The sequence below is a fragment of the Podarcis gaigeae genome (genome assembly GCF_964106915.1).
Source record: "Podarcis gaigeae genome assembly, chromosome: 6".
In the NCBI taxonomy this organism is placed as follows: Eukaryota; Metazoa; Chordata; class Lepidosauria; order Squamata; family Lacertidae; genus Podarcis; species Podarcis gaigeae.
Genome location: NC_139682.1, coordinates 43492950 through 43520231, shown reverse-complemented (window position 1 = coordinate 43520231; position 27282 = coordinate 43492950). Strand labels below are relative to the sequence as shown.

Here is a 27282-nt window from a genome sequence, read left to right as displayed (position 1 = left end):
ACCGTTGCATGGATCACAGTGGCTAGGTCAGGGCGAGAGAGGTAAGGAGCCAACTGCTTAGCTTGGCGGAGATGAAAAAATGCTGCCTTTGTTATAGCTGCTATAGAGCCCCTGCTATAGAGCCCCTGTACATGTTCCTTTAATTACTAGCAAACAGGGGACAGATGATATATTGCAGAATGAAAAAGGGATGCCACCAGGATTACTTGGGCACACCATATTGTATATGGGTGTCCCCTCCTGCAACAATCTATGGGCAAGAACTGCTGCTTATGTATACAATATATATTTACTTAGCGTGGCCTATCACACAGGACTATTATTATTTATGTGATTTCTTACATGCCCTTCTAATATTACAGTTATAGGAATATGATGAATCATGAATTCTCAAATTATAGTCACACTGCAGCTACCACAGCCATAGAGACGGGGCCTTCCCATTGGTGGCTTCTACCCCTTGGAACTCCCTTCCAGTCAGCAGCAGCTGACTACAACACTTCCAAGTTCTAGATCCGTGGTTCCTACACTGAAATTTTTTATTGATAAGAAATACATTGGAAAGCGCAACTAGGATCGTCCTCAGTATCACTTGATGCTCTTGCTCTCATTTTGAAAAGATACCTCTCCATATTCTGGAAATAAAAATAATATCTTGATACTCTATTATAGTACACTGAAATATTTAAATGTTCCTTTGATTGCCCTTGAACCTTCCTGCCACACTTGCCACCCTCTCCTGGCACACCCTTTGAGAGCCACTGTTCTGGATAAATGTTTTAAAAAAACAAAGCCAAGACCTCTGCTTCCCCTGGCTTTTAACTGAAGTGTTTATTATTGTACATGCTTCTGCAAGAAGCGTTTGCCGGGTGTCAGTTTCTGCTACTTGGGACTTCAGGGCTTGCTTAAACCCGCTGCTTTGTTGCAATCCGAACGGCGTCTTGCAGCTTCCATGTTTATTTATTTCTTGGTGGGACTGTCTTTTCGCTGTCAAGCGGAAGCCATCTCGAGAAGGCGTTCAAGCCTCGAAAGGCGACTGGGGGAAGCAACTAACATAAATAAAAGCAAAGGAAAACTAGAGGGAGAGGGAGGAGAGGGAGGGACAGGCGCTCTGCTTTCTGCTCGGCTTTCTCTGCCATTGGCTCCCTCCGCCGGTTGAGGCTGCACAGAAAGCTCTGTAATTAGGACCCCGCTGGCGGACACAGAAGAGGAGCCCGTCTCCTGGGCGAGGAAAAGACGCAGCAAAGGAAAAGGAGCCGGAGGGGGGGGGAGTCCGGACACCCCTCGTTTCCCTGGTTTCGTTTCTCTCCCCGGCATTCAAAGTTCCCACCGCTGAGGGCTGAGCCGGGAAGGCTCCTGTTGCCAAGGCAGGTGGAGCGCGCGGGGAAAGAGCTCCTCGCCGCCTCCGCCCCAGAAAAAAAGCAGCGTCGAGGGCGCGACTGGCTCCTGCCGCTGCGTCCGCCTCTTGCGTTCCCTCAGGAAGGAGCCGAGCCCGGGGGGGAGTCCAGGGCGGCAGCAGCAGCAGGTAATGAAGGTGTCCGGGGCGGCTTTCCGCTGAGGAGGCGGGCGGTTTTCTGAGGGGCCACTCTCGGCGCTCCCCCCCCCCCCGGGAAGCTTGGAGAGTGTGGGGAGGGGAAAGCAGCGGGCTGGGCTGCTGGTTTCCTGGTAGAGGAAAGGGACGGGAGACGCCGCCTGCGACCTGAAAGCTTGTTAGTCTTCCTTAGCCGGAGGAGCACCTGCTCTGCTGGCAGAAGGGGCCTGGGGGGTTGGTTGGGTCAATCCCCGGCGTCACCAGGTAGGCCTGGGGGAGACCCCCCCCCCACGTTGAGAACAGCTGCCGGTCAGTGTAGGCAGTACTGAGCTAGAGGGAGCCGTGGTTTGAGGCTGGGCATGAAGTGGTTCAGTCCTGTGCAGGTTTACCAAAGTGCTGTAACAAGGGGGTAATGAGGCTCTGTTAAAGCCAGGGCAATTGTTGGACAGACTCTGGATTGCACCAGCAGCATCCTGGAGGTCTTGTGTCTGGAGAGAGAAAAACCGATAGTCTGGGATAAGGGATAATCCTTTTAAAATAAGGGACATCTGCTGATGTTTATTTTTCCCAGATTGTTGTTGCAAGCTTCAAACTATTTACAGTAAAGCTGCAACCCTTACATGGGAGTAAGAGCTCCCTTGGAGCTCAATGGAACTTCGACCCTGGTAAGTAAGAATAACGTTTCGATCCTAATTGGTCACAAATATCACATTTTGTTTACTTGGGATTACAGGTTACATCTTTAGTCCTCTTCTAAATCTTTTGTTGCAAGTGAGTGTGTACCTGTGTACAGGCGGCCTGTAAAAATGTTTCCTGCCTTGATAGTTACTGAAAACAGAACCAGATGATGATAATTTGGATGAGAAAGAAATATTTCTTCGTTATCCCTCACCTGTGGACAGAAATAACAGTACATGCAAAATGTTTCCCCTCTTTGTGGCTCCATAGGGTACAAGTTACATTATTAACATGTGGCTGCACCCATGTCTGTTTCATTGCATATACAGGAACATGTTGCCAGCTGGAACCTCCTCTAGCATGCGCATGGAGCAAAACTTGTGTATGCATAAGATCAGTAGAAGACAAGTTAGTTAGTGTGACAGCAGCACACAATCTGAAAGGTATGACCCAGGGTGCATTGCAGCAAAGTCAAAGATGCTGGGGTACTTTTTTTAAAAAATAGATTGCATATTGTCTGGTTGGTAACTTCAGAATATTGCAGCCTTGGAACACACATAAGGTACATGTGAGTTTCAGTACAGAGGATATACCCATGTAGGATTTGTGCATTTGTGAAATATGCCCCTTTCAAAAGGTGAGCCTGTAGCCTTTTATTCCTAAAGCAGCCTTTGCCAACCTTGTGCCCTCCAGATGTCTTGGACTACAACTCTCATGAGTCCTAGGCTGGGGATGATGGGAGTTGCAGTCCAAAATATATAGAGGGTGCTAGATTGGCAAAGGTTGACCTAGAAACTACTTTCTTTCTGTTACAGAGTTTAAAATGAAATCTGGAAAAGATAATTAATAGATTGACAGGTGTATGTAAATGTTAGGTAGTTGTTTTGAGTATTTGGTCTGCTGAGATTTGTGACTACAGTGCTGAATCTAATTGTATTCAGGTGCATTGTGATCTGTCCTGGGCAATCTACATTATTGACAGGTGCATCTGCCGGTGCAGCACTGATAGGGGACCTGAAATAATGTCGAGATTGGTGTGTCCGCCAGGTTTTTCTGTATTGTTCCAAAAAGAAGTCTGATAATTTGAGAAGTACGGTTAATACTTCCTTTAAGGAAACAGGAGCTGTCAGGGCTTTAGTTTAAATTTGCCTGAACTTTTAAAACCTGGAAATCTTTCCCTTCAATTCAGATAAGGGAAGCAAGGCTGGCTCTGCTTACTCCTACTTCCCTTTTAACTGCATTCTGCACATGCTCAGGGGGTGTTCTCAGATTCATCACATATTCCCAGAATGGGCCCTGTCAATGAAACAAGTTTAGAGTCTAAACTAGGGTGGGGAACATCAGACCTGGGGGTGAAATGTGCTCCCCAAACCTCTTTCTCTGGCCCTGGAGACTCTGCAGGCCACACACCCTCCCTAAACTCCCCCAGCCCTTGCTGGCTCTGCTTTGCATCATCCTTAAACATTTTTGTCTGGCAGGACTATGTTCTTGGAAGTATGATCATGCTGCTTGCTTGCTTGCTTGCTTGCCTGGATGAAGAGCAGAAAGGATTGTATAAAGATTTAATTTGCATTCATTGCTCCACCATCTTTTGCTTCTGGCACCACCTACTACCAGCACCACCCACTACTGGCTTGTGGCTCTTTTGCTGGAAAAGATTCTCCACTTCTGATGTAAACCCTGCTGGTCACCTTCTCGGGTTAAGCCTGGGCATAATGCATCCCACTGCTTTGGATCTACTAAAGTATACATTACCTATGTCAGTTATATTTTAGGGAGATTTCTGTTGTAGAGTGGACTAACATCAGGCTCCTCAGTTAATTCTGTCACGTCGAGGTCAATCCCTTCCCCACAGCCAGATAGTTCCTAACTGAGATTTGTGCTATTATTTGCAGGGGGAGCAGCCAATAAACAAATTTTCCCAAAATTAAAAAGTCAGTGCCCAGGCTAAAATTTAACAACCCTAATTCAGAACTATTGAGGCTTTTTTCCCCTGTAGGATGCTGGTAGAAAGGGGAAGCCCACAATCCAAAGCACACTTAATTCCATGTTGGTCACAAGTAACTAAGTGAGACTTATTTCTGAGTAAACCTGTTTAGAATCAGTCTGCATTAAGCCTTTTAAATGCTAGAGGCAATCTTTAGGCTGCAGATAGGATGTGTGCATGGAGTTTAAGTGTTCTTCAAAGCTCCCTGCAAATTCATCTTCCAAAGGAAAAAGCTCCCGTCTAACCCTCTGCCTGATGTGCTTATTTTCTTCATGCGAGGAGGTTACATGGGAAAGCATTCAAAAATACAATCCCTTACATGTAGCCATCAGCAGTACATCTCTAAGAGAATACTGTACTACTATATGATATAGATCAGCCACTAATAGTGCAGTCCTAATCATTCCATGACTGCAAGTATTTACGTGTGTGCAACAGCACTTCCCTCCCTCCTTCTGCCATGAGTACCCCATGCCTTCCCCAAATCAGCTCTGGGGTGTTACGAAAATCTCAAGAACAGATTAGGGTGTTAGGCAGTGTAAAAGGAGTGGGTTTCATTGTTGAAGCAGAAATCATTTTGTTTATGGAGTGAATCAGGTAGCACCACTTTAGATACAATCCCATGCCTACTCAGAAATAAGTCCTATTCTGAGTAGACATGGTATTTGTTTCTTCAGACATTGCAATCAACAGTAGCAGGTGTATGATTGTTCACTGTAGGTAATTCACAAATTCAAGATTCAGAGGTTGTTATCACAAGGTAGTTATCCTGAATACTATTTTCCATCCACACAAGCAAATAATTCCAGACTATTCTAGCCGTACCCCTTTGCTGTCCACTGAATATTCTAAATATCAGTGGTTAAGTTTGGGGCACCCAAAGAGATAATCCCACCTTATTTTTTTAGTGAAAAATACAACATGAAAAAGAAGTGAGTCCAAAGTTTTTTGTATTGTTGGGAGTGGTCTCTCTTTGTCAAAATGTTTCATCTGATTTATTGTAGTAGTTGTAATAATAATAATAATAATTTTATTATTTATACCCCGCCCATCTGGCTGGGTTTCCCCAGCCACTTTGTGCAGCTCACTGCATATATGAGAACATACTAAAACATCAAACATTAATACATGATACATTAATACATTAAAACATGATACAGGGCTGCCTTGAGATGTCTTCTAAGAGTCAGATACTTGTTTATTTCCTTGACACCTGAAGTGAGAGTGTTCTAGAGAGGGCACCACTACTGAGAAGGTCCTCTGCCTGGTTCCCTGTAACCTTGCTTCTTGCAGTGAGGGAACTGCCAGAAGGCCCTCGGCACTGGAGCTCAGTTCCCAGGCTGAACGATGGGGGTAGAGATGCTCATTCAGGAATACTGGGCCAATGCCATTTAGGGCGTTAAAGGTCAGCACCAAAACTTTGAATTGTGCTTGGAAATGCACTGGGAGCCAATGAAGATCCTTTAGGATCTGTGTTACATGATCCTGCCGGCCACTCCCAGTCACCAATCTAGCTGCTGCATTCTGGATTAGTTGTCGTTTCCGGGTCACCTTCAAAGGTAGCCCCACGTATATCACATTGCAGTAGTCCAAACAGGTGAGACCGTCTGCAGGGAGGTTAGGGCTCAGCCGGAGTACCAGGTGTAGCTGGCAGACAGCTGCCCTGGACACAGAACTGATCTGTGCCTCTATGGATAGCTGTGAATGCAAAATGACTCCCAGGCTGCACACCTGGTCCTTCAGGGGCACGGTTACCCCATTCAGCACCAGGGAGTCCTCCACACCTGCCTGCCCTGGCCCTCAAATGCAGCACTTTCAGAATTCAACCTCAATCTGTTAGCCGCCATCCATCCTCCAACTGCCACCAGACACTCACACAGGACCTTCACTGGTTCAGATTTGAAGGAGAGGTAGAGCTGGGTATCATCTGCATACTGGTGAACGCCCAGCCCAACCCCCCTGATTCTCTCTCCCAGCAGCTTCATATAGATGTTAAAAGCATTGGGGGGGAGGACAGAGCACTGAGGCACCCCACAAGTGAAGAGCCCAGGGGTCTGAACACTCATCCCCCAATACCAATTTCTGGACACGGCCCAGGAGGAAGGAGCGGTGCCCCCAGCTCCCAACTCCTCTAGATGGTCCAGAAGGATCAATGGTGTCAAAAACCGTTGAGAGATCCAGCAGGACCAGGAAACAGCTTCCACCTCAGTCCCTGGCCCACCGGAGATCATCGACCAGCTGAACCAAGGCAGTTTTAGTCCCATGATGAGACCTGAATCCCGATTGGAAGGGATTCAAGCAGTCCACATCCTCCAGGCATGCCTGGGGTTGTTCAGTGACCACCCGCTCAATCATCTTGCCCAAGAATGGAAGATTTGAGACTGGGTGATGGTTGGCCATATTGGCCAGGTCCAAAGATGTTTTTTAAGAAGTGGTTTAATAACCGCTTCTTTAAGCAGGTCTGGGAAGACACCATCACAGAGGGAGGCATTCACCACCCTGTGGAGCTCATCGCCCAGCCCTTCCTTTTTATGAGCCAAGATGGGCAAGGATCAAGGAGACAGGTGGTTGGTTTCACTTGTCCAAGAAGCCTGTCCACATCCTTGGAGGTAACAGATTGGAATGGATCCCACACAACTTGACCAGACAGGACTCTAGCACTCTCCTGCCCTGGCCCCACTACCACGGTGAAATCTATGGTACCTCTTTCCAAATCTGAGCAACTTTATCTGTAAAACACTTTGCAAAATCATTGCAGGAGATCTTGTGGTCCTCACTAGACCCCAGTGGTGAAGTTGGTTCCAGTAGATTGCGGACCACCTGAAAGAGTCTCCTGCTGCTGTCTTCTGCAGATGCAATAGAGGTGGCAAAGGAGGTCTTCTTCGCTGTCGCTATCGTCACTTGGTAGGCTTGACGTTGAGCTCTAACCTGTGTTTGGTCTGATTCAGAATGAGTTTTCCTTCACCAGCGCTTTAGCCATCTCAGCAATTGTTTCCTCTCCCTCAGCTCTGGGGAAAGCCACGGGGCCGTCCAGGCTCTATGTAATTGGAGAAGATGCTTTGGAGCCAGACAGTTGATAGCCCTGGTTAACTCCGCATTCCAGCAGGCCACCTGGGAATCAGCTGAAAGGCCATCAACATGCAATAAACATCCCTTACCACTCTTTGGAAACCATTTGGATCCATTAAGTGGCGGGGGTGGACCATCCGAATTGGTCCCACCTCCCTGCAGAGGGTAAGGGTCACAGAGAAGTCCAGTTGCACCAGGAAGTGATCCGACAATGGCACTTCTTTTGTTTCACTTTTACTTAGTGTCAGATCACCTATGTCCATAGAGGTGAACGCCAGGTGTAAGGCATGTCCATGGCTATGAGTTGGGCCAAACTTATTCAGGGACAGCCCCATGGAGGCCATGCTTTCCATGAAGTCCTGAGTGGCCCCTTGTAAGGCCCCTTGGTATGGATGTTAAAATCCCCAGGACAACCAAACTAGATGTCTCTAAGCAGGCTTTATAGCGTTGTCCCAGCAGCTGGACCAGGCCCAGCTGGGGCAGCAACTGTTCCCACTTTGCTTGCCTTCCCAGGGACCTGGTCTCTGCAGTCCTCTTCACTTCTGTAGTAGCAGCAGCAATCCTCCAAGTGGGGGAGACAGCAGTCTCCCCAACAGCTGCCGCCACTACAACAACAACAGGAGTCTCTGGGTGGGGAAGATGGCAGTCCCCCCCAACAGCCACAGCAGCAGTTATCCCTGGATAACTGGTTGTATAGATAAGAAAGTGCTTTTGAGGTTATTACTGTTGTGTTGCAACGTCAAGGTCTCATGGTAATTTTGAATGTCATGTTGTTTCCCCCCTTATGCTGTTTCTTACCCACAGTTTCCTTATTATGCTATCCCATCACAGAGGTGCGTTAGGGTTTGTCTACCTTGCAGCCTCAGCCTCTTCCTGATAGGTGTGGTGTCAGTTGTGGTTCATCATGAAAAGATTTGCAACCGTTCCCCAGTTGGCATTCTCTCTGCTTCCCTATCTCAGCTACAATTCTCTTCTTTATTTTTTTATTGCAGAACATTATTGTTTCAGATTTATACAAATCTGTTCTATTTGCTTTGGGGAAAATTTGTTCCTCTTTGAAGAGATACAGTTTGGCATGAGATAAGACCACGCTGATACCACACCCAGGCTGATTACAGCTGTAAACTGAAAATATTGTTTTCAGGATGATGTTTCGGCCGTGGGGGGTGCTGCATGCCACATTGTAGCTCCGAAAGTCAAATGCAGGTCGGGATGGAAATTAACCTTTCCTTTCCACACAGTGGGAGCCAGAAGCACAGCCTTCGATTCATAGCACTAGGTGGGAGTCATGGGAAAACACAGCAGATTGTGAGCATGAGCACAATTTCCTCTGGGGATGCATTCTGGGTGTTTGTGCTGTTAGGGATAGTAGATATGAAATAACACCTGCCGTGTGTTTTGTACAAGGATACTTCTCACAGTTTCTACTCTTCTTTCCCATCCCTCTTTCGTTCTGATTCAGTGAATCCAGGTCTACCCCAGGTACCAAGGATTCATGTGATGACAATTGTCATTTTTTGCTGCATATGCTGCTTGTCAAGAGAAGACCAATCACATTGTGGTCTGGGAGGCAGGTATACCTGTGTATTCTAGTAGGCAGGAATAGTGTGATGTGCATCAGAGGTTTATTTAGAGTTAGGCTTTATTATTGGAGGCTACAAAACAGTAAAGTAGAACATTCTTGCCATCAACTCTAGCATGTGAGGGGGCAGTTTAATTAAATTGTATACAGTAGTACCTTGGATCCCGAACGCCTTGCAAGTTGAATGTTTTGGCTCCTGAATGTCGCAAACCCGGAAGTGAGTGTTCTGGTTTGCAAACGTTCTTTGGAACCCAAACATCTGACGGGGCTTCCACGGCTTCTGATTGGTTACAAGAACTTGGTTTCCAAACGTTTTGAAAGTCAAACAGACTTCCAGAATGGATTCCGTTCAACTTCTGAGTTATCACTGGTGATGGGAGTGGAAGTAATTTGGAAGTGGAGTAGGCGGACATGGTGAAGGAAGACATGAATAATTGTATTAATCGGATAAAATTGGTGTTGTTATTATGAGGCTGCTATTGGAATGATATTGGAAAATAAAAAAAAAATATTTTTAAGAACATTATCGCCATTTTGCATGGATAATCTACAGAATGGATTTTCATGTTATACTTCTATAATAAGGGCAATGCAGGTGTGGTGGGTTATTTTCCTCACCATTGAGGAAACTTCCCTTGCCTGACCCAGGGCTGCACTAGAGGGGAATATCATTGCAGAAGATCTTTTAGATAGATCACTTGAAGAACAGAGGGTGCAGTTTTCCTTCCCATTGCAGAAATGAGCCAGGCAGAAAAGGTTTAAACCTCTCCTCTCAACCTGGTGCTGTGGTGTTATTCACACTGTTGCTTTGGTTTGGAGTGCCTTTGGGACTGGACCTGGCCTATGAGTTAAGAGCTTCACCACTCATGAAGTCGTAAAAAGAGCTTGCTGGGTCAGGCCAATGGACCACCCAGCCCAGCAATTCTCTTCTCACGGTGGCCAACCTGATGTCTATGGGAAGCCCACAAGTGTGACCTGAGTGCAAGAGCACTCTTCCCTCCTGCATTTTCCAACACCTGGCACTCGCAGTCAGAAGGATACTGCCTTCAACGTGAAGATAGCCATTGTGTTGGTAGCCCTTGAAAGCCTTTACCTCTTTCAAAGCTGTCCCAAGTTGGTGGTCATCGCTGCCTCCTGTGGGAGTGAAGAAGTACATTCTTTTCTGATCTGAATCGTCCAATGTTCAGTTTCATTGGATGTCCACGAGTTCCAGTGTTAGGAGAGGAGAAGAAAAAAATTCTCTGTCCACTTTCTCTGTTCTGTGCCTAATGTTCTACACTTGTTTCATATCACCTCAGACTGGCCTTAACTAAAAATCTCCATATGGTGGGCAACCTTTCCTGAGAGAGTTTCTCCATCTCCTTGATCAGTTTGGTTGCTATTTTCTGAACCTTTCCAACTATATAAAGATGCTTTCTGGGTGAGGTAACCAGAAATGTATACAGTATTTCAAATGCAGTTGCACCATAGATTTGTGTAATAGCTTTTTAAGACAGTGTGCTGTGGCACTTTGGGGTGTCTTGAATGGTGGCCAAGATTGTTCTTAATTGTGTCTTGTGTCTTGGAGCAGCACTGTCTCTGCTTGCTGCTCCAATCCTGTTATTCCAGTGTTTGCCTACACGTTTCTAATCAGACTTATTTTTACTAAGTTCATTGTCTTCAGCATTGTTTCCTCTGAGCATAGGCTGTCCTGGAAAATCCTATACATGGATATTAAATTTGGTGATGGGGGTGGAAGTAATTTGGAAGTGGAGTAGGAGGACATGGTGAAAGAAGACATGTGCTAATTACTTCCATAAAGTAACAATTTCTCTTTATACTGTTCATATGGTTTGTTTGTTTTTTTAATGTACTTTTGGTGGTGGTGGCTGCTTTGGGTTTTCATTTTGAAAGGAAGATGAGATGCAAAGTGGGAAAAGGAGTAAGTTTAGTAAAGGAAGCCATTCCCTTTGAGCTGGTAGGCAGGATGGAATTTACTAATTACCAGGACTGATTACAAAGAATTGTCAACAGCCAACAGCCGGTCTGATTGATTAGTCACATAAAACCATTGAGTTAGAAGCACATGAAAGGATTAATTCTCATGGAAGGATAGTTGCCAGATTAAGCCAGATGGTAACACAGTTTTGTTTATTTTTTCAGCTTCATGTTGTGGGTTCACAACATTTTTGATGAGTTACACTTTCTCCCCAGCCACCCCTGAATTAAAATTGAAGGCACATTTCACCCTTACATTGCAGAAGATTTATTTTAGATTATACAGGCGACAACTATTCTGTGCAGGAGTTCCTGTACCCTGTGTGCATCGGCATAGCTTGTATAAGTGCCCTCCCCATCCCATTTTGCCCCCGTTCTTCCTTCCTTCGGGTCCAACCCGTGTGTCTGCAATTACACGTCAATTGGATGCATCTAAAATGGTCGTGCCTGTATAAGAATAAAGGTTATTCACCCTCAGCATTGTTTCTGTATGAGTTCCTGTTGTAGGCATTACTTTTGACTCGAAGAACAATGATAGGGCCATCTTCTCTGAGGCTGGATTAATCTGCTATGTGCCTGCATCATGTGTGATTGAATGAGCTGGTACACCTGATGGTAGAGTCATGGCTGAATCACCATGCCCCAGCACAAGCTGCTTGGAAAAAGGCCAGGCCCCAGCAATAAACAATACAGACAGGAAATGGATAACCTCTTGGGTGGGTACTTGGGTCTCTTGAGACCCCTTGTTTTGACTGATTTATTTCTCTCAGCATCTCGTTCTCTCATCACCATAGCACACAGTTTTCAGAATGCCTGTTTTTAACGAGTGCTACTAAAGCTTTATTGGGACGCAGGTGGCACTGTGGGTTAAACCACAGAGCCTAGGACTTGCCGATCAGAAGGTCAGCGGTTCGAATCCCTGCGATGGGGTGAGCTCCCGTTCCTTGGTCCCTGCTCCTGCCAACCTAGCAGTTCGAAAGCACATCAAAGTGCAAGTAGATAAATAGGTACTGCTCTGGCAGGAAGGTAAATGGCGTTTCCGTGCGCTGCTCTGGTTTGCCAGAAGCAGCTTAGTCATGCTGGCCACATTACCCGGAAGCTGTACGCCGGCTCCCTCAGCCAATAAAGTGAGATGAGCAACCCCAGTGTCGGTCACGACTGGACCTAATGGTCAGGGGTCCCTTTACCTTTACCTTACTAAAGCTTTCTAGTTTATGGCGCTGCTGGAGACCGCAGCCATAAGCAAAGCAGGTAGTGCAGATGTCATTGCCACTTCTGACCAGGTGGAAGATGGGAAAGCTTGGGTTTTTTCCATTGCTCAGTCAACCTACTTTGTCATGAGAGAATGGATGGGGTGTGCTTAAAACAGGTGTAATAATTCATCATATATGTGACCCGCTGAATCCCAGTCCAGTGCTGGCTGAGCTCCAGTCCAGTAAAGCATCCTTTGTCTAGTATCCTGTCATGGGGTGTTACAATAGGGATGGTCCTCCCAGCTAGGAATTATCCACTAATGGTGTTCTAGGACTATTAGAGATTAATTATTTCCCCTTCCAGCTATTCAAATACCATAAACTATAGTGGGGGAAAGCACAAGCTGTTTAAAATTGTTCTTTTAATTTGTATTTTTGCCTTTGGACCCATGATGGTATTTATAGGTGAGGACCCAGGGTAGCAAGGCTGGTCTTGCCCGTATGTTATGATTACAATGTGCAAGCTGTTTCAAGTGTGGATCCCCCTTGCTCACGACATGGACTCTCTTCACACAATGGCAGTGATCCACCTGGCAACCTGTTGTACGCATTACAGATGCTGCGTACAAAAAGCTGTCAGCTGAAAGCTGTCTCAAGTGACTGTCATGTGACAATTGTACTAAGTCAACAGTTGCCTTCATGTTTTATGGGTGGTCAAGGTGTATGGAGCTTTTAGTTTTGATCCAAGGCGCCATCCTGCAGAAATCTACTTCCAGAGAGAATGGGCGTTATGTGCTGTAGTGTCCTGAATTCATAACTGAAAAAGCTTTGAAGTAAAACAGATGTAGGGAGATAAGTGAGGTTTTTATTCTATTCAAATCTCTCAACAATTTGCTGAACAAGATTGCATCTCTTGAATGCCTGTTGAATATGCATTTTGTGGTGCAAGGTTCTTCTCACCTGCATGATTACACCACCTTCTTTGCATGATAATGCCCTCCTGGTGAAATCAAGCCGGGCTTCGTTTTTACATGTTAAAATGTACTGGACTTGGAGAGAGATGTGATATACAGCTAGACAAACCTTAACATGGTTGTTTCTTGGAATCCAGAGAAAGAGCAGTCTCCCATGCCTTTTATTCCTTAGCTAGCACTTTAAAGATTAACAACTGTATTATGACGTAATTTGTGGTTTTTTCATCAGATGAATGAAGTGTAATCCTAAATTAGCAAGTGGAGGGGGGATGTAGAAGAGTGAGATCAGAGAGAAATTAAACACAAAAAGAACAGACTGCAAATTACCTGAAAGCAAAATTCTTAGGGTCATCTGTCAACAAAGCACTATTGGTGATGCTGGCATTGGTTAGCTAGTTAACAAAAACAGCGTGGTGATAAACCCCCAGTCTTGATTACAGCCACAGCTGATAGAATTTAATTGTCTGGAAAAATGTATTTCAGTGGTTTCCTGCTGAAGTTTCCCTTCCCTTCAAAGTTCCTTTATTCAATATGGCCATCTTAGAAAGTGCCCTGGTGGGATTACATTTTAGGCTTTTGCTTCATGCAGTCTGGTGGAGCAGACTGTGGTTCACAAACAAATCTACTGTAATAGATATGTTGGTCTTTATGGTGCCACAAGACTGCTGTTTTTTCTACAACAGACTTTGGCTATGAAAATGTAATACATCTAAAACATATTCCCCGTCCCCAAGAATCCTGGGAACTGTAGCTTAAGGGTGCTGCAGTTGTAGCTCTGGTGGGGCAAACAGTTCCCAGGATTGTTTAGGGGATGTGTGTATACGCAGCCTAACATGACTACCCTTCTGGAAACTTCTAAGTTATCTGTGCTACTACTGGATTCTGGGAAGTAAGGTGATGGGAACCAGCAGAATCTGAACTTTTTGTTTTCTCTCCTGTTTGCTAGCTAATTTGCTGAGTTAATTATTGACCCAAGTGCACAGCAGCATAACCCTGAGCTCTCTGCACTAATTACATTGGAAGAGGCAGCTCTGAGCCAACGACAGGCATGTGTGGCTAGACCCGAGAAAAATAACAGCCGGCTTATTAGGCCAAGGGATTTCAGTTTGAGGCTGAAGCTGAAAGTTTGCAGCTTGGCTCTTCCATTCTCTAAGCTGCAGTTTGCTCCTTCAGGTGCCTAGTTGCCCAGTGTGCTTCTGTGAATAGTGTTGAAAAAAGCAAGAGTAATGGTATAACTAACAGAACTGTAAAGGTGAATTTGTGCAAAGTTGTTTTCAGTCTTATGTAAGCTAACAAAAGAGGTCAGGGAATATTTTTTATTAAAGTACAAAGCACTTGGGTGGGTGGTTAAACTATAAAATAGACTTTCTAGAACCCCTTTGTGTGTGGCTCAGTGAAATGTCCTTTAAACAACCTTCTGCATGAAACAAGCCCTCCAGAAGTTTGTTGCCTGCAGTTTCCATCCTTCTTGACCATTGGCCATGCTGGTTGGGGCTGATGAGAATTGGGAGTCCAACATTCATCTGGAGGGCCGCAGGCTGTGGAAGGCTGTCTTTATATCAGACAGAACTCCTGTGTGTCTGTCTTTCTGACTGAACAAGGAATTTTGTGCTAGTTAGACAGAAGGAGCTTTCACATCCCTGCATGCTGAAACAGTATCCTTGTTGTTGTATATATGATCTTGTCACCTCCTTCCACTCTTTTCCTAAAAGCATAGCTGCTGATCATTCATCATGACTCTGTTGCATCTAACTAACCCTTCCCCAGCCCCCATCCAGAATCATCTCTTTTCTCTCTCTCCTTCATTTGGAGCTGGGACAGGAAATCTAGCTGGAGAGTGTTAGACTCTGGGAAGGCATCCAAGCAATCACAGCAGTTGAACTGAGCCATCAAACTGCAATCTCTCTTTTGTTTTGGAAACAGATACACGGGAGGAAGGAAATGAGCAAGTCCTGGAAAAGAGAACTGGGAGATGAGTCCACTTCTTTCCATGGTGTAACCATTAACCAGGAAAGCTACCCAGTGTAAGCCCCCAGTGCCCCAAGCTTCAGGGAATGATTAACACTGCAGGTTTGTAAGGGTGTGGAGGGGAAAAATACCCACCCACCCCCCCCCGCCGCCGCCGCCACAGAGGGGAAGAATAGATTACAGCTCATCCTAATGCCCGAAGTCAAAGTGTGCCTGTCTCCCGAAAATGAATTTATGGGCAGCAGCAACATACTTGGCTTGCAATTATGGCAGCACTAGAGAAAATACAGCAGAGTTCGCTCTGACTCACACAACCTTTTTGAGAAGATTCTATGGCAGCCTCATCTGAATTAGCACAGTCACAGTGTTGATAGGTTTGCTACACACCCAGATGCCAGCATACATATCAGCAACTGTATAACATTTTGCACACAATGGTAATGGATTATGCTGGTGATCTGGGCATGTGCCAAGCATATGAAGGCAACCAGTCACAACACGAACATTAAAAGTGTGTTGATTGAAATTTCTATCCCGCCTCTCAAATCCCTGAGGAGGCTTAAAGACCACATAAAAATAATTGCAGCAAATTGGCGGTATTGAAACCCTAAAGTAGCAAAATTAAAACCGCAGCTAGATTTCCAAAGGCTTGCCTAAAATGGCAGGCTTTGCAAAGCATTAGGCCTAGTTAACAAAAGCAACAAATGTTCCTGGATTTTACCATTTCAGACTGCAGGCAGGGGATGCCGGAGAGACAAATTCCAGCTTAGCCTTCTCTCACATCCCAACCCCCAAAACAGAAAAGCATTAAACCATCCAATTTCCTTTCCACAATCTGAAGTGCTACAGGTCTGCTATAGTTTTGCACTTCATTGGTTGCTTGTGTAAACTATTTGGCTTTAGATCAAGGGGGTAGGGGAGAGGTTTTAACACTTATCATAAAGAAAAGTTATCAAGGTTTGAGCCAAACTTTCAGCAGTTTTTAACACCCTTTTTTCTTTTTAAATAATTCTTTTTTTAAAAAAAAAATCTTGGATTACAAAAGTACATACAGCATCTCTGTTTTCCACTTCTGAGGGTCCTTTTTCAGAAAAACAGAACCCTTATATTTTGATGTAACAGTGCCATCTAGAGTGTCTGGGGTTTCAAACTAAGGTAGCAGATGAAAAAAAGGACAGGGGCTTCTGCACCTTGTAACAGCTGAGGAAAACTGACAAGCCACCTCTGCTGGAATTCTGTCTTCTACACAACTGTTAAAGTTCACCTGGTAACCCTCTTTAGAACCCCTGCAAGGAATTCCTAAATGGACCAATATCATGGATTTTATTTCCAATACAGTACATCTTTCTAGTGAAATGCTTTTCATACAACATCTCAGCTGGTCTACACTAGCTAGTTGTTCTGTAATGGAAGTTCAGAGCTATCAAGAAAATGGAACCCACATCTTTATGATTGGCTACTTATACCAATGACATCAGAGACAGAGAGCTTCTTTCTCTATTGGTTCACACCAGTGGTTGCTTGTGAGGAAGGGAGGCATAGGCAGTTGGGTCTTTGCTGGTGGCCACCACTACTCCAGAGTCCGTCTGTCCCCCTCCCCATGTCACAGCCACCTCATCCTGCTCCATCGCCATCTCAACAAATGTAACAGAACTACTGCAAGAAAGATGCTACTGCCTCTGCCCAGTCCTGTCACAATTCACTGCTGGCTCATACCACATTCTTTCTAAGGAAATAGGTCTCAACTTCCTATAAATGTGTGAAGTATTTTCTTAGTTGCCTTTTCTCCTTGGAGCTACCCAAAGACCAAAGATGCTCTGTAGGTACTTGCACTCTTTCTCTGAACATGTTTTCTGCATCTTTTTTTAGCATTCATCTCAGGGTCTCAACACTACTCAAGTAGATAAAACCCAATACACTGCTTAAGGTGGTAAAATGCAGCTCGGTCATATTGGTCTTTTTATTTTGAAAATCTGTGTGTGTGACTTGTTGCCTTCATTTACCCCCAGTTAGCATTCTTACAGCACACATGACCAAGTCCAACAGGTGATACAAAAATGACAACAGCACCTGAACTCTAACCCCTTGCTAGTTATGGAAGCAAATCTCCAAAATTTTGTGCAGCACTTGGGAGGATCCCGGTTCCAGGAGCCCATGCAGCACAGTGTTCTTCTGGATATAGCAATATTTTGGCTGTGCTCTTATTTTTGTACTGCATTAACTCCCTGCCTCTTACTGTACACCAAATGATCCTGCTATAGTTTTAATGCTCCTAAAGTTCTCAGTGATGCTTCCCATTGAACAGATGGATGACCGAGATGATCACAGTTATTGGTGACTTTGCTATGTGCATTTGGGGAGTCTATCCAAGAGGGGCCCAGTCACTTCACACAGGCACTTCTTTTCCAGCGCTTCCATTCTGCTGATGTCTCAACCAAGCCCTACTTGGTCCCAGAGAGACAAGGCTCCATGCGGTGGAACACTGGCATACCTACTACCTGCTTCATCTTCAGACAGTGATTCTGGCTGCGCCCTGGAAGATTACTCGGGGCCTGTCACGGAAATTCCCCCAGCAGAGGTAAGGCAGAACTTGATGATATATTTATGTGGAAGACTGTTCTAAATGTTGCAATAGTTTTTCCTGGAAATCTCATGGCAAGTTTGCCTTTTCTCCATTTTCATCACTTATAATTGCTGACAATGGCAAGGCTGCTGTTGATTATTATTTTACTTCCCTCTGGGGTTAGAAACCAAAAGCACCCAGGGCAATTCTAGACAACCTTTTCTATTGAGCATTCATCTTGATTTGCTTGCAGGTAGATTAGACCAGGGGTCAGCAACACTTTTCAGCCATGGGCTGGTCCACCGTCCCTCAGACCATGTGGTGGGCCAGACTATATTTTGAAGGGGGAGAAATAAATTAATTCCTATGCTCCACAAATAACCCAGAGATGCATTTTAAATAAAAGGACACATTTTTACTCATGTAAAAACATGCTGATTCTGCGGGCCGGATTTAGAAGGCGATTGGGCCGGATCCAGCCCCCGGGCTTTAGGTTGCCTACCCCTGGATTAGACAATGTTGTCTATTTAATGAGTGAATTCCTTCTTATATGTCTGTGGGGAGGTTAGATGACATTGCGTCAAAACAAGTTGTTGTTCCACACTTTCCACTGCCTGTCCTCATCACCTTTCCTCATTCCCTTGTTACTAAAAGTCCATTATTTTGGTTAGCTTTCACAAAACTCCCAATCAACTCTAATTGTGCAATCTGAATTTGATGGTATGTGATTCAGCTCCACTCCAAAGCAGCAACAGCTTGGAAAGTACCCCCAGATCTGTTCCATCAGTGCTGTGGCATACCCTACCTTTTCTGGGTTCTGATTCCATGGAAAGAAGAAGAGTTGTGGGTAGGGCAGTCAAAAACAGCAGAGCAAATTTGGCTGTCTATTGCTGCTTGCCCAAGTACAAATGCAGCAGAGAAAGGTTAGCTTTTGAGAAACACAGCCTTTTGGGGGATAAGCCTTTTGCATGCTAATGCAGACGAATGCTAAGCCAGCTCTCCTCTCCTTATTCTGCCAGTTCCTTTTCATTAGTCCTTCAGCAGGAGACCCAGTTCCATTGGGCTTTACCCTTTCCCAGGGGAAACATCTCAGATCTCCAGCCAACTCTGCCAGGGGGAGGGTTGTGAGGGAAGACAGCGGTGCAAGCAGGCATTGTTCCCTAAACTCATAGGGAAAACACAACTCCATCTCTGCTTCTCAATCTTGTTTGCTTTTGCAGGTGTCACCAAACTTTGACTCTCACTCATCAGATGCAGTCCCTGTTGCCACCCAGAACCAGCTCCGCATCAAAACTCTCCTTCAGCAGCTGCCCCCGCAAGACTGCGATGTAAGATTCCCATTCTTACATTCTGTCTTCATTAGGCAATCTTGCCTTGGTTGGAAAAACTGATTAAAACTCTACTCTTTTCCAGACCACAAATAGTTGGGTACTCATTTTATTAACTAATAAATGTTAACACAGCCAGTGCCTCTAAAGTGGTTTGGGACAGATTTGTGCTCTTATTTATAGTCTTGGAAGCACACTGTAATTCTAATTAAAGTCTAACCACATAGCTTCATACTTATTCTATGGAAGTACTGCAAAAGAAGCCCCTTTATAAGTGAAGGTAAAAGTGTAACATTGGTTCAGTTCAAATCTTCTACCTTCATTTCCTTCCTCTAATGGAATAAGACAGGTAAAGGGTGCTACTGGGAAGGAAGAACAGGAAATGAAGATTGGCTTATTTAGCCCTTGCTATTTGTTCCCAAAATTTAGCATTCAGAAATTTAGAGACTGTGTACTTGTTTCTGCACTTGCTGATCCCCTTGGGTAACATACATATTCCTATCACAAATTCTTTGTTGCCTCAAACGTTTTGTAGCTCTAATGACATACTAGGACCTGTAAGCCAGAGTTTGCTATAAATACTGTACTAATGGAAGGCTTTATAAGACACACCAATTAGGAAGCTAGACAGAACAGCTACAGGAAAATCCTGACTCCACCTGTCAGTCTGCTGCCACCTAGTGACTGGACCATGCACTGACACTGTCCACACAAATAAGTTCTCCTTGCACTCTGTTTGAAAGACTGGCTCAATTAAACCCAATAGTGCAATGCCTTTGTTCTTTTAAAATCTTAGTGTAAAGATGTATGTGATGGACAAAAACATTCCAAGGCACTAAGGAAAGTCAGTTAGCCTGCAGTCATATTCAACATACTTGTTAGAAGTCAGTCCCATTGAGCACAGTGGGGCTTGCTGAATAGACACGTGCAGCATTGCATGTGTTAAGAGTTGGGTGACAGTTGTCTACGGTATCAGGATTTACTATTAGAAATAAAGTAGAATTTATTTTGTTATGTACTGAAGTTCTCACCCTGGGCCAGCAGGGGGATACTGTAGATAGTTTTCACTCAGGTCCACATATGCAAATAAGGGATCGAAAGTGACGTTCAATGATTGGATAGTTACTGACAATGGTTACTGTTGCGTTCTAGTGGAGCTCTATCTAAGCAGGCTGGCTGAACCCTTCAGTTCAGTTCTGTTCTGGCCTGTGAATAAACAAGAGCTGTTTGAAGAATCGCTGTGTCGTCTGATATGTTCACCAACAGCTTAACATATTTGATGTCCAGTTCTTCTGAAATCAATTGTGGATTGTTTGATAGCAGCTGTCTGCCTGGAGAAAATCTGAATGCTCTTTTGGGTCTTGACACAATCTTGTGCTTTTATTAAGGCAAGATATTGCCCATCCATTGGTGAGGAGGAAAGGGAGCGGCTACGGATATTTGCTTCACAGCGACGGCAGGAATCCCTGGGACAGGGAGTCACATGCCTGGTGCCCCCCACAATTCACGGGTGCTTTTGTAAAAAGGTGAGCCATCCTTTGTTTAAAACTGGACACTAGTGTTCTCATGGCTGAGATGCCTACGATCTGGGTTTGCTTTCCCCTGGCTAAGCATAAGAACTAGAGAAGATTGACGCTACACACATGTTTTCTATGGATTGCCATTTGCTCCAGTTGAGCTGAGTGGGTTTTAGTGGGGAAAGGTCCAAAGCTGTAAGCTGCCCAGAAATGCTGTATACCACCCAGAGTGGCTGAGGAAACCCAACCAGATGAGTGGGGTATAAATAATAAAATTAATATTAATTATTATTATTATGCAAAGGGGGGCTCTTGGATGCAGAGCTTTAAAGTGCGGACTGTGCCAGGAAAGGTAACTGTGGATAACCCTTTTATTATGTATTAATTTTCACTGATGTCAGGAACCTTGGAAGCCTGTTGTGAGGCAGAAAGACACAATATTTAATGAAATCCTTTTTCACAAAAAATTGTTGAAATGAAAAAGTTGATTTCCCTCTCCCCCCCTCCCCAAAAGGCTAATAAGAGGATATCACATGTCCATGAAGATCACAACCTGGGTTGTGGGTAGCCAGCAATATTGTATTGCAGGAAGAGCAGATAAAGATGCACCATAGATAAAAAGGTCCTTTCTGCTTGATTTGCAGTGTGGTAAGAGGTTGATCAGAGGTGAAAAAGGTGTTTATGCACCTAAGCTGGGAGACCAGAGCTACTGGCATCCTGCCTGTTTTGTCTGTCACACCTGCCACCAGCCCCTAGTAGATCTCATCTACTTCCAGCGAGATGGGAAGATCTATTGTGGCCGGCACCACGCAGAATTCTTCCGCCCACGCTGTGCTTCATGTGATCAAGTAGGTATACACATATAAAAACACTTGGGGTCTTGTGTCAATTCCTAATCTCTGCTTGAAACTATTGATCTTAATCTACCACCTTCAATCTGGTTAGGACTTGCAATGAAAGATTGAAAACTTCATAGGGATTGCAAGATTTCTTTCTAGAGATCAGCAGTTACCTTATTTATAATCTCCACCTATCCACAATGAGGTGGTTATTTGTCGTCTCCAAAAGACCAAACTTTTCTCTCTGTAGTAAGGTAAAGGACCCCTGGACAGTTAAGTCCAGTCAAGGGTGACTATGGGGTTGTGGCGCTCATCTCACTTCAGGCCGAGGGAGCTGGCGCTTGTCCAGACAGTTTTCCAGGTCATGTGGCCAGCATGGCTAAACTGTTTCTGGCACAACGGGACATCGTGACAAGTGCCAGAGCACGGAAACACCATTTAGCTTCCCGCCACAGCGGTACCTATTTATCTACTTGCACTGGTGTGCTTTCAAACTGCTTGGTTGGCAGAAGCTGGGACAGAGCAATGGCATCCTGCCCCGTCGTGCAGATTCAAACTGCCAACCTTCTGATCAGCAAGCCCAAGAAGTTCAGTGGTTTAGACCACAGCGCCACCTGCATCCCTTTTACCTTTCTCTGTAGTGAGAAGTATCAATTAAAATGATGTTATATTGTAAGCAGGGATATGAGGTTGGTAGTTATACAGGGGAATGAAGTTTCATCCACCTTGTGTGTTCTTTGACTATCCCACGAAGGCATCCAGATACCGTGGAGGAGCCTTCCCAAATTTAATCTGAAAAGTTCTACAGTGGTATCTTAAAGCAGGCCCACTGGTTCACTGTGGTATGACCTGCTAAAGGCACAAAACTTATTTCCATGCTAAGTAAATATAGGCATATCTTGGAGATATTGTGGGTTCAGTTCCTGACCCCCATAATAAAGGAAATAGAGTAATAAACCGAGACACACTATTTTGGGGGTGTTTCCGGGTGCATATAAAAGTTATATTTACACTATACTGCACTCTATTAAGCCTGCCCCCCCCCAGCTGTGGATGTAGGAGGGGGGAAACCCAGCCCCAGCCCTAGCCAACTCCATTGCTGTAGAGGTGCGGGGCTTCCTTCCGCAGGAAGTGGCCAGGCTGCTTGCAGCTGCACCTGCATCTTTGTAAGAAGCAATATCTGCAAAGTGCAACAAAGTGAAGTGCAACAAAACTAGGTCTGTGTGTATATACTAGGCTTGAGGCTAGTGCTATGCATTCTGCATTTCCACACAAAAAATAATACCCAAGTTTGAAAATCTGTTCTGTTTTTATGCGAGTTGGTGTTTAAATTTCTGTATTTGCGAAGATAAGTTAGAAATTACGTAGGCTGGATTTGGTGAAACCTTCAAGCCTTAAATTCCAGTAGCCAGGAAATAATGTTGCGGCACAGTTCCCATTAAGGAGAAAATCAAAATAAAACAATACGTGAATATATGATGTTTCCACAATGTGTTCAGTTCAGAGAATTTTATTTTGGGACAGAGTAGGGACGCGGGTGCCACTGTGGATTAAACCACAAAGCCTAGGACTTGCCGATCAGAAGGTCGGCAGTTCAAATCCCCACAACGGGGTGAGCTCCCGTTGCTCGGTCTCTACTCCTGCCAACCTAGCAGTTCGAAAGCACATCAAAGTGCAAGTAGATAAATAGGTACTGCTCTGGCGGGAAGGTAAACGACGTTTCCATGCGCTGCTCTGGTTCGCCGGAAGAGGCTTAGTCACGCTGGCCACATGACCCGGAAGCTGTACGTCGGCTCCCTCAGCCAATAAAGCAAGATGAGCACCGCAACCCCAGAGTCGGCCACGACTGGACCTAATGGTCAGGGGTCCCTTTACCTTTACGTACAGCCTTGCTTTTAGGTACAATAACTATGCTGCCAATTTTGCTGAATGTAGTAAAGCTTTGGTGAAGAAAGCTTTATTTTCTTGGTCTACAATGACAAAAGTACCTCAAAGAATTAGGGGCGAAAATGCACCCCTCAGCACACTGCATGCTTGATATCTGGCATTCTCTTTGCCTCTTTAGCTGATCTTCACCTCGGAGTGCATGGAGGCAGAAGGCATGCGCTGGCATGAAGAGCACTTTTGCTGCCTTGAGTGTGACTTGCCCCTGGGGGCACGGCGCTATGTCATGAAGGGTGGCCAGCCCTGCTGCTGTGCTTGCTTTGAGAGTCTGTACGCAGATGTCTGCCAAGCCTGTGGAGAGATCATTGGTAGGTGCTGAGCATTTCTGTGGTCTTGCATAGAATGCAGTAGTGTAACTGCAGTCCTATACTGAGTGAACTCCAGTGAACTCGATAACCTGTTGCTCACGTAATACAAAGCTAAACCATGCCTCTGCATGTAGCTGCCAGCCAGGATATCACAGCTGCTTTGCTCTTCCTCTAGTACTGCTGCATACTGAGCCGTGGTTTGACTTCCATGCTTTTCACACGTCTCACTCCAGCCAAACCGCAAATCATAACAGACCTTGGTTATGGCTCATGGTTTGTCTGAAATGTAACAAACCATGAACCCGGGTTCAGATCCAAAAAATGGATTGGCTCAGAGCAGTAGGACTGGAGAAGGAGCAAAGTGGCTGTGATCTCCTCTCTAGTGGCCCAGAAGTCTGCACACTGACTAAGCTATGGCTTATGTTACTGTAGCATGCAAGATGAGCCAATGGATCTTCTGAGTAAGGTATTGCACTGCACTATTATTCTCCATGCATTTCACTAATCCCAAGCCTTCTAAAATATTATTTGCAGTAATTGGTTTAATCATTCATAGTATAGTTTTAGAAAGCTTTCCCCTTGGTATAAGCATTTAAAGCAATCGTATAATAATCAGACAGATTCTAAACCTTTCAGTTAATATTATTCACAAAACTGGTAAATGTAAAAGCCTTACAAAAATCCAGTCACACCCTCTTCAAACTAGAGGCAATCTGGTAAATGATGAAGAAACATCAGTATGACTCTGTAGCACCATTGGCACTACAACTAAACTCTCTTTGTGATCAAGCAGATAGATGGTAAAAGTTTAGCTTGTATCATGCAGGGGCTCCTGGTGGAGAATGTGATAAACCATAGGCTGGCTGGGTGAAGTGGCCAAATTAATTTTCAGCCTGTATTATCTCATCATCATACTGTCTTAGCAGTATGAAAGCCAGTTTTCCTTTTATTTTCTCATTTGGGGTCTGAAATGTACCTGGACATATCCCCTATTTAACCGGGGAAGGGGGCGCAAGGAGGCCACATCAGCAATAAATGCAAACGAAGTTCTGCATTGAAATTGCCTATAGTTAAACTAGTGTGCTTTGTTCTGCTCTTGCAGGTGTTGACAGTGAGCAAGCCACCCTCCAAGGTCAGCACTGGCACGCCAAATCCTGCTGCTTCTGCTGCAGCATTTGCAAAAAAGCACTGCAAGGCCAGCTGGTCACTACTCAAAATGGGCTTCTCTTCTGCTCTGAGGCCTGCAGCTTAGAGAAGGAATCGGCCTTGTCTTCCACTGGCTCAGATTCCTCTGACTCCGCTTTCATCTCTGTTCCATCCCCTGACTCAACACCCATCTCTAGAATTAGATACAGCAGCCCAGGCTGTTCCTCTGCAGCTGCAAGAACCAACCCTAATGCCTGTGAGGAAACAGCAGATTCAGATGGTAAGATGTCTGTGGTGATCAGCCTTCAGCAGCAGGGATAATGATATAGGCACCTTTGAGCCAAACCAATAGAAGGCTCCCCAGTCCTACCTTATTCTACTCCTAATGTAGTGTTGATTCCAGATTTTTTTTAAATGGTGGTGGGGGGAAAGGTCTCTTGAGTGACTTAGTTAGCTGCCCTTACTGAGTGAGCTTGCTGCCGTAACCACAGCACATTTGCTTGCCATGAGGCCCAATCCACACTGTTACACAGAAGGGGCAAGAGACGCTTGCTTGCTCCTCCCTTGTCAAGGCTCAAAAAGAGGCCACAGGGCTCAGCCCTGGCGAGGTTTGGGCTTCACTAGATGCCAGATTCTGATTCCAGATAGCATCTCTGCCCGGTAATAGAAAAGGTTGATGTTTATGCTTCTTACATGTCTGTCCTGATAAGATTATCTATAATGGAGAAGGGGAGCCTGTTGCTCTCTAGATCAGGGTGGTCCTCAGCAATACTGACACACACCCTGCCAGCCCTCACACTAGCTTCCCAAAGCTGGCTAAGCAAGATGCTGGGCTTTGGGAAGGAGGCATGAGGGTTCTGACAGGGTCCTTGCATCCCTTTCCCAAAGCCCGGCACCTTGCTTAGCCAGCAGTTGTGTGTAAAATTTTGGCCTTGCTCCCACTCCCCCTTTGGTGACAAAGCAGTGTGCAGCCTGCAGGTCCCATGTCAAAGTTCTCTTGGTATATAAAGTTGGACTGCCCTTCTCTAGATGTTGCTGGACTGCACCTTCCTTCATCCCCAACTAGTTTGTCATGCTGGGTAAGACCAACAGCTGGAGGAAAAGCCACACAGCCTCCCCCGCCCTTGCCTTATAGACTTTATTCAGCAGTCAGACTTGGGAGTTTAGGGTCGTCATACAGGTGACTTCTGTCTTTTCAGACCCAAGACCCACTATTAAAGCAAACCTGTATTTGGGGATGCATTTCTTAATACTTTACCATATATTTGCATGGCGGTGCGGCTGCTCCTGTTGCAACCCACCTTGGATTAAGGCATGACCCACCAGTTGAAGACCAATTCTCTAATATATGCTTGTTCTTCTTTTTACCAGCAATGGAAACACTTCACACATCTGGGGATTCATCACTGTGTCCTGAGTTCAGGAGCCAAGAAGAAGCAAGCACTATTTTCCGAAAGAGAATAGCTTCCCAGCAGTTTGATAAAACTGAACTTCTGACTGATTCTCCTCAAGCAGAGCGGGGAACCTCTAGCCCCTCTAGGCTAGAGGTAGTTCACAGCACTGTCAGTTTAACGGAGAACCAACTGCTAGGGTCCACTTTCCCACTAACACCTCAGCAGCAAGTTGGAGACGATCCCTTTAGGGGCAGCGCCTCCGAAGCCCCACATGCATCAGTGTGGAACAGGGACTTCTCGCAAATGCCACCCGAGGACAGCACGGGCAAGCAGGAAGCTGTGGTGGAACAAGACGATGTTTGGTGCCCTACTTGCTCGTCTTCTTCAGATTCTGACTCGGAGCCAGATGGCTTCTTTTTCGGAAAGCCCATCCCAAAGCCTGGGGCCAGGCGGATTGTTCTACCCGATATGGAGCAAGAGACACTTGGCAAAGGCATAGGGTGGGCAGCCAGAGCACGTTCGAGCAACAAACACTGCAGTATATGTTAGTTTGGGCTGGTGAGGAGGAGGGAGAAGAGAAAGGGAACGTAGTTCTTGGATACCCGAAAAGTGTTTGCGGGGGGGGGGGGGGAGGTGGAAATAGTGTCACAAGCAGACATCTTATGTAGCAATGCGGTTGATGGGTGTGCGTGCTGAAAAGTGAAAAATCATCTCCCTACAAGTGCAAAGCTGAGGAAGAACTGCGAATAAGCAGACTTGAGTGAGAAGCAAGACTTTCACATATACAGAGGTTTGCATTGCCAATTTGGTCACATTGTGCATTTTCAGAGGCTTTAGAACTGGCATTTTCCTCCTCAAAGGCCTGCAGCTCCCCCTTCCCCATGTAAAGATTAGTATAATTCAGCAGCACCTTGTGGGCAGGACACTCTCAGCTTCTAAACTCTCTACTACAGCATGAATACTTAAAGAAGCTCACTGGCCAGCACATGCTGTAGTGTAGAGCGTGTGAAACAAGCCTGTACCCCTTTGTTCACCACCTGCAGACATTTTGCACAAGTTCCAAGATCCTTCTGGCTCCCTACCAGCTCATCCTTCCAATTTCTGTGTTTTCAAAAGGTGCAGTGTGAAGAATAAATAGGTTAACCCTGCCTTAATCATTGAATGCTTGACTTGGCAACTGTAAGCAGGATGCTAAAAAAAAGTTATACAGTTCTATCTATAGTTGTCTGAACAGTGATAGTTCAGGGAAGCCACACTCAGCAAATAAAGGCAGCTCCAAGAGAT

The 27282-nt window shown here is 45.2% G+C and overlaps 1 protein-coding gene across 3 annotated transcripts; it reads left to right on the top strand.

Moving 5' to 3' along the window:
- The first annotated feature begins 1103 nt into the window (after nt 1–1103).
- On the top strand, nt 1104–27281 carry PRICKLE4 (prickle planar cell polarity protein 4). 3 transcript variants are annotated; one of them, XM_083744996.1, is made up of 8 exons: nt 1104–1525; nt 17369–17537; nt 18743–18850; nt 20239–20376; nt 21012–21215; nt 23272–23458; nt 24561–24884; nt 25976–27281. In XM_083744996.1, exons 2-8 carry the CDS (start codon nt 17385–17387, stop codon nt 26545–26547), a joined length of 1686 nt encoding a protein of 561 aa, XP_083601122.1. In that variant the 5' UTR covers nt 1104–1525; nt 17369–17384; the 3' UTR covers nt 26548–27281. The 3 variants fall into 3 exon arrangements, with proteins under 3 accessions (XP_083601122.1, XP_083601123.1, XP_083601121.1); XM_083744997.1 differs by lacking the exon at nt 1104–1525 and adding an exon at nt 1718–1795; XM_083744995.1 differs by lacking the exon at nt 1104–1525 and adding an exon at nt 2126–2196.
- Nucleotide 27282: the final 1 nt, after the last annotated feature.